General features: G+C 40.9%; 1 protein-coding gene across 1 annotated transcript in view; it reads left to right on the top strand.

The window, feature by feature from the left end:
• Positions 1-19: 19 nt before the first annotated feature.
• Positions 20-11,161, top strand: part of MSH3 (mutS homolog 3) — a 195,013-nt gene continuing 183,871 nt past the window's right edge. The window contains exons 1-2 of the mRNA XM_040239436.1: positions 20-321; positions 1,953-2,073. Coding sequence (XP_040095370.1) covers positions 118-321; positions 1,953-2,073 — 325 coding nt within the window. The 5' untranslated portion in view covers positions 20-117. The remainder of the gene's footprint in view (positions 322-1,952; positions 2,074-11,161) is intronic.

Genomic DNA, 11,161 nt, shown 5'->3' with positions numbered 1-11,161 from the left:
CCCGGCGCACTGCCGGGTCACGACGTGCTCGCGCCCGCAGACACCCCGGGAACTGCGGCCGCGGGCCCGCGCTCCCGGCTCGGCCCGGCTCTCGGGCTGTTGACTCCCGGCCTTGCGATGTCGCGCCGGAAGCCGGCCTCCGGCGGCGCCGCTCCCGCCAACCCAGCGTCTGCAAGGCAGGCTGTTTTGAGCAGATTCTTCCAGTCTACGGGAAGCCTGAAATCCACCGCATCCGCAGCGGCTGCAGCCGAGAAGGCGGACCCTGACTCTGACTCCGCGGCGCCCCTAGCGTCCACGCTCCCGCCGCAGTTGCAGCCACACGTGGTGGGTTCGGTCCAGGACGGGGCGGGGCAATCGGGGAGAGGGGGCGGGGCCAGACGGGCGGAGGCTGCGCTTGTGGGTGGGGCGGGATGAGGCGGGGACTGTGAGCGAGAATCGGCGAGGTGACTGGGCCAGACGGGAAAGGGGCAGGGCTCAGGAAGGAGGCGGTAGGAAGAGGTAGGCCCGCCTCCATCCTAGGTGCCCTTCGAACCCGGCTTCCCTTGTGGCTCAGCTGGTAAAGAATCTTCCTGCAATGCTGCCTGGGTTCGATCCCTGGGTTGGGAAGATCCCCTGGAGAAGGGAAAGGCTACCCACTCCAGTATTCTGGCCTGGAGAATTCCATGGAGAAGTCCATGAGGTCGCAAAGAGTCGGACACGACTGAGCGACCTTCACTTCACACTTATACTTGAGGTATTAGTTTTGAGGTTAGGGTCACACCAACTCTTAATGGCAGCCCTGAGACAGAAACTCAGGTCTCCTGACTCCCATTCTGATGAGGAGGGTCAGAGGATACCTCTTTCAATCTCCATTCTACCCGCCCCCCCCCCCCCCCTTTTTTCCCCCTGAATTGAGGGTTGAAGAAGAACCTTGTTCATTTGTATTTGTTTAGTTAGGTGACTGGATGAAAACTGGCGTTAAATCTCCAGTTTTTAGGGTTGCAACAGCCTTGCTCAATGTTTTGGGTGATTACCAGTAAAAGTCATGACTTATGTGCGGTTCCCTAGTGACTGTACCTACCCCTTGTGGTTCAGATTATAAAGTCTGATACACGATATGAGTGGATAAAGTTTCTTGAGACGATACAGATGTGCTAGTCGTTGAGTCCTTCCTGTTGCTTGCCATCCTTTGAGTGAAATAGTTTTGTTGTGTTTTTGACCAGGAACACTGCCACAAAGGAAAACCTAAGGGTGAGCCCTCATTGGGGCTCCCTGGTACAGCATTTCTCAAACTGAAAATGTGGAAGGCAGTTGTAGATTGGCTTTTAAGTAACCCTCCAGGTTTTGAAGCAGGTGACAGGCTGCTTCAAAATTTTGTTCCCTTCATTTATATTTCTTCTATAGAGGATTGTACCTCTCCTGTCTTTGTTTTTTGACCATAGTGTGCATTTCCATGAATTCACCAAGATTTTATTTTACACCTACTGTTTAGAAGTCATTTGGTGAAGGACCTAAGTTTTTGACAGTTTTTCTGCCAGCATACAGTCCATAATCTTGTGGCATCTTCAGTGGTAAAACATAAGCCAAGTTTGAACATGAAACAGTTATATTGCAATTAACATTTCAAAAATGATACTGTTCTTTAATTATCTAAATATTAGTTTTTTTCTTGAAGGTACTCTATTTAACATAGGTAAGTAGTGTGATTCATAATCTGAGCTAGGGCAAGGCTGATTAAGTGAAGAAAAGTAGCAGCCTTGGTTCTAATTCTAGAACTGCTTGAGATGCCGAGGCTCATGACCTGACCTCCAGCTTATCTTTGATGATGGTAGAACAGTTCACCCATAGCTCTAAGTAGACAATTCTATGAAGGGTGGATGGCAAGAACTTACTGTCATTCAGAAGTAAAGTTAAAATTATTTTGTGTACATCAAATTTTGAGATTAGAGATGACACATCCTTTTCTAACATAGGTTGTAGAAATTGACAGAAGTAAAAAGAGAGCACTGGAGAGTGATGGGCCTGTTAAAAAGAAAGCAAGGAAAGTCCAAGAAAAGGAAGAAGGAAGTGATTCTGTAACGTTTGAAAACTCTGGTGAGTTCTGGGGCAGTTTTTCTTTGTTCTCACAAGTCATGGCTCTGATATTCTTGTGTTCTCCTGAGGGTAGAGGAGGCTATAGGAGAACTGGGCCATTTTTTTCCTTTGTGGAGAAAGGCTTCCATAGTGCTTGAGTAGACTGGCACCTTCTTAAGTGGTGGTGTGTGGGTGGAAGGTTGGAGAAATAGGGGTAAAAGCTGGAGTTCTGCAATTTGGCTGTAGTTCTTTCAATTTTCTCTTTTATTCCCTTTAGCAAATTTTGATCTTGATTATAAAAGTAAAACATTCTTATTATAAAATTTTCAAACAATTCAGAAACGTAGAAGGTAGACAGTCAAAGGCCTCATAGTCTTTCTTTCAGTAAGGCCTACTGCTGATTTTTGGAGATGCTGTATATTCTTCCAGATTTTTCTACTTATGCACATCTATATGTATAAACATATACCACAAAGTAGTTAACGAATAGTATTTCATAAATTGTAATATACTATATATACTAATTTGCAACATTTTTTCCCCTCTTAGAGCATTTTGAACGATATTCAGTGTTAGGACGTGTAGATCTATCCTGTCCTTTTTAATCATGGAGCTGTTTCTTCTGTATGTGAAAAGATTTTGGGTAAAACCACCATTCCTGAGCTTCCTGGACTTCTAGCGGAGGTATTGGATACAGATAGTTGAGCAAATTTTTCTTCAGTTAAGTGGCCTCAGACAGTTCATGATAGGAGAGGACAAAGAAGGCTTCCTTCTTCATTATTCTCACGAAATTATGTAGAGAAAATGAAGTGAAGTGAAGTGAAAGTCAATCAGTTGTGTCTGACTCTTTGTGACCCCACGGGCTGTAGCCTGTCAGGCCCCTCTGTCCATGGAATTCTCCAGGAAGAATACTGGAGTGGGTAGCCATTCCCTTCTCCAGGGAATTTTCCCAACCCAGAGATCGAACCCAGGTCTCCTGCATTGCTGGCAGATTCTAAACCATCTGAGCCACCAGGGAGGCCCAAAACAAATGAGTCAAAAACAAAAAAGAAAAGTTTCAGTTTGGTGGATCAAGAGGTAAAATTTGAATTTATGTATGAAATAACTGTAGAAATGGAGATGCATGATTAAAGTGAAGGATAGGTCTGATGATACCCATTTCCTCATCCTACCTGAATGGAGGCGTGACTCGACAGAATTTGCATTTTCCAGGGCTGTCTACTTTTCTTTGCTTCATTACTCTGCATCAGTTCAGTTCAGTTGCTCAGTTGTGTCCAACTCTTTGTGACCCCATGAATCGCAGCACGCCAGGCCTCCCTGTCTATCACCATCTCCCGCAGTTCACCCAAACTCATGTCCATTGAGTCAGTGATGCCATCCAGCCATCTCATCCTCGGTCGTCCCCTTTTCCTCCTGCCCCCAATCCCTCCCAGCATCAGAGTCTTTTCCACTGAGTCAGCTCTTCACAAGAGGTGGCCAAAGTACTGGAGTTTCAGCTTTAGCATCAGTCCTTCCATTGAACACCCAGGACTGATCTCCTTCAGAATGGACTGGTTGGATCTCCTTGCAGTCCAAGGGACTCTCAAGAGTCTTCTCCAACACCACAGTTCAAAAGCATCAATTCTTGGGCGCTCAGCTTTTTTCACAGTCCAACTCTCACATCCATACATGACCACAGGAAAAACCATAGCCTTGACTAGACAGACCTTTGTTGGCAAAGTAATGTCTCTGCTTTTGAATATGCTATCTAGGTTGGTCATAACTTTTCTTCCAAGGAGTAAGTGTCTTTTAATTTCATGGCTGCAGTCACCATCTGCAATGATTTTGGAGCCCAAAACATAAAGTCAGCCACTGTTTCCACTGTTTCCCCATCTATTTCCCATGAAATGATGGGACCAGATGCCATGATCTTCGTTTTCTGAATGTTGAGTTTTAAGCCAACTTTTTCACCCTCCTCTTTCACTTTCATCAAGAGGCTCTTTAGTTCCTCTTCACTTTCTGCCATAAGGGTGGTGTCATCTGCATATCTGAGGTTATTGATATTTCTCCCGGCAGTCTTGATTCCAGCTTGTGCTTCTTCCAGCCCAGCGTTTCTCATGACGTACTCTGCATAGAAGTTAAATAAGCAGGGTGACAATATACAGCCTTGACGTACTCCTTTTCCTATTTGGAACCAATCTGTTGTTCCACGTCCAGTTCTAACTGTTGCTTCCTGACCTGCATATAGCTTTCTCAAAGAGGCAGGTCAGGTGGTCTGGTATTCCCATCTCTTTCAGAATTTTCCACAGTTTATTGTGATCCACACAGTCAAAGGCTTTGGCATAGTCAATAAAGCAGAAATAGCTGTTTTTCTGGAACTCTGTTTCTGTTTTCATTACTCTGAATAGACCTGATCTATTTTGTTTTTCAGTAAAGTCTTCAAGCTGTTAATGAACAGCGTCTGTTTGCCTACCGTTGTTCTGGAGGCTTTTTGTAGTTCTTTTATTGTACCCCTTGTTATTCTCCTTTTATAGAAGAAGAGTTGGTGATATGTGAGGTATGAGGGTTACCACACTTCAGTGACTTGCCCTGGCACCCAGGAGAGATGAAGTAGAAACGGGGCATCAGACTTGGAATGTTATGATATAAAACCTTTGTTACTTGGTAAACATTGCTCTCAGAAGGAAGAAAGAGTTTTCACCAGTCAAAAGCTGGGTGATTACTCCACCTCATTTTTTTTTTACATATCAGAATTATTAAGATATAATTGCAGGTCATACAGTTTACCCATTTAGCATGTACAGTTCAGTGACTTTTAGTATATTCACAGAATTGTGCAGCCCTCATTAAAGTCAATTTTAGAACATTTTCATCACCCTCAAAGGAAACTCAGTACCTGTTAGCAGTCACTTCCCATTTTCCCCCAACAGGACCCCTTCAGACCTAAGTAAGCACAAATCTATTTTCTGTCCACAGATTTGCCTATTCTGAACATTTCATATAAATAGAATCATATAGCACGTGACCTTTTTGTCTGTTGTACCCATTTGAAAAGTTTTTTTTTTAAATTTCTTGTTGTTCATCTTCTTGTGATTTAATTATGTTATTTCATAACAGAGAATTTGGTTAAATTTTAACCAAAACTTTGATTTTATATGGTTAAATTTATATCTTAGCCATTTTAAAGTGTACAGTTCAGTGGTATATAAATGTCTGGCTACCTTTGAAAATCTCCCCAAATTCAGACTTGCTTTTTGTTATTAATATTATTTTAATTACAGATAAACATAGTGTAGAACTCTGTCTCAAAAGCATTTTGAGAAATACAGATATCCATTATCTTAATACTATATAAATTCGGACTTTACAAAATCAATTAAGGATACAAGAAAATATAGCTAGAGTATATAAGAATAGTATACAATTAAAAAAAAGACCTGGAAAATGTATCAGATATTATGCCTTTAAACTGTACCCAGAAAGTTCAAATTGAAATTTGCCTTCAGTTCAGTTCAGTTCAGTTCAGTCGCTCAGTCTTGTCCGACTCTTTGCGACCCCATGAATCGCAGCACGCCAGGCCTCCCTGTCCATCACCAACTCCCGGAGTTCACTCAGACTCACGTCCATCGAGTCCGTGATGCCATCCAGCCATCTCATCCTTGGTCATCCCTTCCTCCTCCTGCCCCCAATCCCTCCCAGCATCAGAGTCTTTTCCAATGAGTCAACTCTTCTCATGAGGTGGGCAAAATACTGGAGTTTCAGCTTCAGCATCATTCCTTCCAGAGAAATCCCAGGGTTGATCTCCTTCAGAATGGACTGGTTGGATCTCCTTGCAGTCCAAGGGACTCTCAAGAGTCTTCTCCAACACCACAGTTCAAAAGCATCAATTCTTCGGTGCTCAGCCTTCTTCACAGTCCAACTCTCACATCCATACCTGACCACTGGAAAAACCATAGCCTTGACTAGATGAACCTTAGTCGGCAAAGTAATGTCTCTGCTTTTCAATATGCTATCTAGGTTGGTCATAACTTTTCTTCCAAGGAGTAAGCGTCTTTTAATTTCATGGCTGCAGTCACCATCTGCAGTGATTTTGGAGCCCAAAAAATAAAATCTGACACTGTTTCCACTGTTTCCCCATCTATTTGCCATGAAGTGATGGGACCAGATGCCATGATCTTCGTTTTCTGAATGTTGAGCTTTAAGCCAACCTTTTCACTCTCCTCTTTCACTTTCATCAAGAGGCTTTTTAGCTCCTCTTCACTTTCTGCCATAAGGGTGGTGTCATCTGCATATCTGAGGTTATTGATATTTCTCCTGGCAATCTTGATTCCAGCTTGTGTTTCTTCCAGTCCAGCGTTTCTCATGATGTACTCTGCATAGAAGTTAAATAAGCAGGGTGACAATGTACAGCCTTGACATACTCCTTTTCCTATTTGGAATACATATATATATTATATATTATATATTATATATATACACACAGACACTATATATGTATGTATATATATATATAGTAGTTTATATCTGCTAATCCCAAACTCCTAATTTATCCAACCCACATCTCCTTTGGTAACCATAAGTTTGTATCTATGTCTGTGAGTCTTGTTTCTTTTTTTGTAAATAAACTCATTTTACCATATTTTAGATTCCACATATAAGTGATATCATATGATATTTGTCTTTTCTGACTTTCTTCATCAGTATGATAATGTAACCACCCATGTTGCTGCTAATGGCATTATTTCTTTTTTTTTTTTTTTTAATGGCTGAGGATAAAGCTACTTAGCTTTAATGAAAAAAATCAAATTTATCCATGGAATTAAATATACCATTTCCCAAATTCCCATTTTTGTATTCTCTAATGACTATACTTATTATAGAAGGTAAAAAATTTTGTCCAATGAACATTCCATTTTTATTTTATACTATTTAAAAAGAATCACCTTTAGAAGTTTAAAACAACATGCCTCAGTTTGGAATGAATATTTAAAACAAAGGCACTGAGGTTAAAAAATAAGTTTTTTTAATTTAAGAGAAAGTTCTACTGCTTACCTGGGTTTCTACTGTTAGACAAGATTTGAAACTGGCTCTTAAATGTGTTTATTTTTCTTTTTAAGACCTTATCCTGCTTGACTTGTATATTATTTTTTATCTGCCTAAGTTTAAATATCCTATTTCCAGCTTAAACACTCTAAAACATTGTCTGTAGGTTGTCTTTCCAGACAGTTCTTGACACCCTGAAATCTATGATGGATTTGTTGTTATTAATTCTTCATAGATGTTTAAGATATGTAGAGAATTATAAGCTTGATAAGTTTCACAAACTGAAGTCACCTCTGTAACTATCTCTTAGATCAAGAAGCTGTATTACTAGGACTCCCAGAAATCTCTCTCTGCTTCCTCCCACTGCAGCCCCTTCACCAGACCCATGATAACTGTTATCTGACTTAGTGTAGATTGGTTTTGCCTGAACATTGTATTTAATTTAACCAACTTAAAATATGTTTGTAATATAACAAAGATTTTTCTTTTTTTCCTTTTTTTTTAAGATGATGAATTATTTTATCTGTAAAACAGGTTCTTGTACAGATTTTTAAAAATATGTTTATAATGGTGTATTTATATTTTAGCATCTATTCTGTGTTTCCTTCTAGATTAAAATTCTTCATTTAAAATATGATAATTCTTCCTCCTTGATCATTCATAACCTAAGTCTAGAAGAGTAGTCTTGAGGAAAGTAACTATTATGTATTTCCATTTTATGGCACAGAAAATTTAAAGCTCAAACAGTGATTTAAGTGTTAATTTCAATGAAAGATTTTTAGCAAGGAATTTTTGGTCTATTTAACGTCTTGGGACAGCAACCAGTGGCCTTATTTCTAGGGTATATCCTCTTAAGGGCTCAGAGACTAGTGATAATGCTGCGAAGTCTTAATCTCATATTATGCCAGTTTGATGGCTCATTTCATGGCATCTTCAGAAAACAAGATAGTATAAGTGAAGTTTTAAATATAGGAGCAGAATATAGAGGTTGCTAAGGTTTGTTTGGGTCCTGTTAACTTAAAACAGTAAAAACAACCCAATTATTTTACCAGCAAAATGGCTTTATCTGGGGGCAGCAGAGAATACAGGACGTGCAGCTATAGCAAATAGCATGCAAGTTTGGCAAAGCTAAGGAGGGAAAACTTTTTATAAAGGAGAAGGGGAAGTTGAGAGGGTTTGTTATAAACAGAGTTGATTAGAGGAAATTGGGAGTTCGGAATATAGAGGGTTTTCTTTGTCTGAGTTGTGGCAGTCTCTCATTGGTTGAACTGTTGTCAGGCTAGGAGAAAATCTTCCTCCTCCTGGTAGTATTAAAGTAGTATCACTTCTGTAGGAGATGCAAGGTAAGTCCCTTCCTGTTGGGATCTGTATTGACACTGTGTGTGCAAGAGAGCTCCCCCTGCGGCCTCCCAATTCCATTTTCCTTTTAATTTTCATAGTATACTGTACTCACTTGCAGAGACCTGGGTTTGATCCCTGGGTTGGGAAGATCCCCTGGAGAAGGGAATGGCTACCCATTCCAGTGTTCTGGCCTGGAGAATCCCATGGACTATACAGTTGCAAAGAGTCGGACACGACTGAGTGCCTTGCACACACACACTGTACTCAGGGGCTTCCTTGGTGGCTCAGATGGTGTAGAATCCACTTGTTAGTGCAGGAGACACACAAGATGTGGGTTTGATCGCTGGGTTCGGAAGAGCCCACTCGCATATTCTTGCCTGGAGAATTCCATGGACAGAGGAGTCCGGCAGGCTGCAGTCCATGGGGTTACAAGGAGTCGGACACGACTAAGCATGCATGCACACACTGTACTCAGGTTTTGACCAGTCAGGTGTTTCACAGTGTTACAGTCTTCCTCAAGGCCTAATGGAGGAACTGGGGCCTATATCTATGTCTCCTCTGAGGCATAAGGGTTTTATAGCTCTTGGGGGCTTTTTATTTGAGAGGGCTTCCATTTAGTTTTTTCCCTTGAGGGCCTTTTAAGGTGTAAAGATCTCTCTTAGATATCTGTGCGAAAGGCAATGAAAGATTGTGGCTTTCCTCTGTAAGCTTCATTCTTCCCACAGATAAACATGTTCATGTTTCCTCCTGGTTTTCTTTTAGATGGCTCAAGATATGATGGCCCTAGGAGCATTAGGAAAAAATTATAACTTTGTGTCATTTCTTATGTACCAGGTCTTTCCCTTATTTTATAGTTCAGGAATCATAATGGCCTGATGTAAGTGAATAAGGGTGGGATGTCTTTTTTCCTGTCTCTTGAGCGGAGGTGCACCCATAAAAGACATTCTAGCCTAAGGATGCAAGATAGCTACACAGCAAAAGGAAAGAACAGATTTTGAGAGATGTGGAAGGGTGGCAGAGAGGTTATACAGAAAAACTGATTCAATCCAGGATCATATCTGAACCAACATAACCTTTCTGAGTTGAGCATAACTCAGGGATGGAGCTTCGTGAGGGAATTTCTTGGCATGATGAGAGTGGGGTAGGGGGCTGGGGAAGGATGGAAGGAAGAAGAAATGGGCAAGTCAGCCATCAAGGAGTCTAACCATGTGCATGCTAAGGCCTTGCTGTAGATCCAGCCAAAGAGACTCTGAAGTTTGTGGAAATAAGGCCATAAACATGGAATTTTTGAAATATGAACTTTACTTAAAACATAAATAAAGAAAAGAACAGAATATTCAGTAGTCAGAAGAGTCCCTGGCTCCTTCACCGCAGTTTTTAACACTTCAGTTTCAGTTACTACTTTTTTATATAAGTACAACTCTAAGACTTATACCCCGCCCCCACCCTGGGAAAGTTTTTTTGTATAGATAGGAGAAAAGTTCTTATCTAATATAAAAACTTACAGTATATACCTTTGAAGAGTGATTCAACTATACATCCTGGAAAGGGGTAAATAAGGTAAATAAGGTAAATAAGATGAATATATACATTTGAAAAGAGATTTCAAATATGTATTTTTCTGATGAATATATACATTTGAAAAGACATTTCAAATATATATTTTTCTAGCTATAAGGTTAACAGGAGACAGGATAAAGTATATACCTCAAAAGAGGTTTGGAGATGAATATGAGACAATTTAAACTTTTAGAAATAAGTGCAGCTCAACTCTTGTCCTCAGAGTATTTTGCTTTAATGGGAAAGGTAAGAGATGATAAATGCAGTCCCATTTCTTTATTTTTAAAAGTAACTGCCTACTTTTATTGCTCTTAGGGGCAAAAAAATGTACTCTGGCATGTATTATTATAAATACCCAATATGTGAATAGTATCCCTTACTTTATGGATTGCTTGCTTCTTAATAACAACTAATTGGCAGAGTGTGATACGGGCTGTAGAAAGATGTGTTTTTGTTATTGGAACATAGAGGAAAGAAAATATGACTTTTAACTGGGAGAATTAGCAGAGTTTCTTGGAAAAAGTAGTTTTGAGATGGGTCTTGATAAAGTGAGTACAATTTGACATGTGGAAATTGGGGTCCAGGGCGTTTCAGGGAGAGTTACATGAGCAAAGCTGTGGAGGCAGGAAGGTCAATGTCCTGGGGGTTGGTTTTCGGGTTTCCCTGGTGAATTCCTGGTTTCAGTGTCTTTAGGACTTTGCTACAGGCTCTTCAGTTTCCCTAGTCAAGAGTCTTCTGTGCTCCTGCCTGGAGGGAGAGCTCTGGCTCCCGGTGTTCTGAGAGCTGGTGAGAAGAGGCTGGTTTCTTCATGTGCAGTAAACCTATTTTCCATTATTCTTATGACGCAGGCACAGTACTGCACCTCACCTGTGCCCGTTTTGCTTTTTCCAGAGAAATTGCCAGTCTTCTGAGGGAGGTGGAGGACAGCTATCCTTGAGCTTGGAGGGAGGATAGAGGTGTAAGGATTTCATTTTTGAACCAGTCCTATTTATTTGATTTTACGTTATTTACTTGTTAAACTATTTTATACGGGAGCATGGCCAATTAACAACGTTGTGATAGTTGTAGGTGAGCGGCGAATTGACTCAGCTGTACCTGTACATGTATCCATTCTCCCCCAAGCTCCCCTCCCGTTCACAGTCCTCTTTGTTTTAGAACCTCCCATTTTTCCATTTCCAGAGCTACT

The sequence above is a fragment of the Oryx dammah genome, unplaced genomic scaffold, assembly GCF_014754425.2.
Source record: "Oryx dammah isolate SB20612 unplaced genomic scaffold, SCBI_Odam_1.1 HiC_scaffold_5, whole genome shotgun sequence".
Classification (NCBI taxonomy): domain Eukaryota; kingdom Metazoa; phylum Chordata; class Mammalia; order Artiodactyla; family Bovidae; genus Oryx; species Oryx dammah.
Note: the sequence above shows the minus strand (reverse complement) of the source record. Positions and strands in the feature narration are given on the sequence as shown.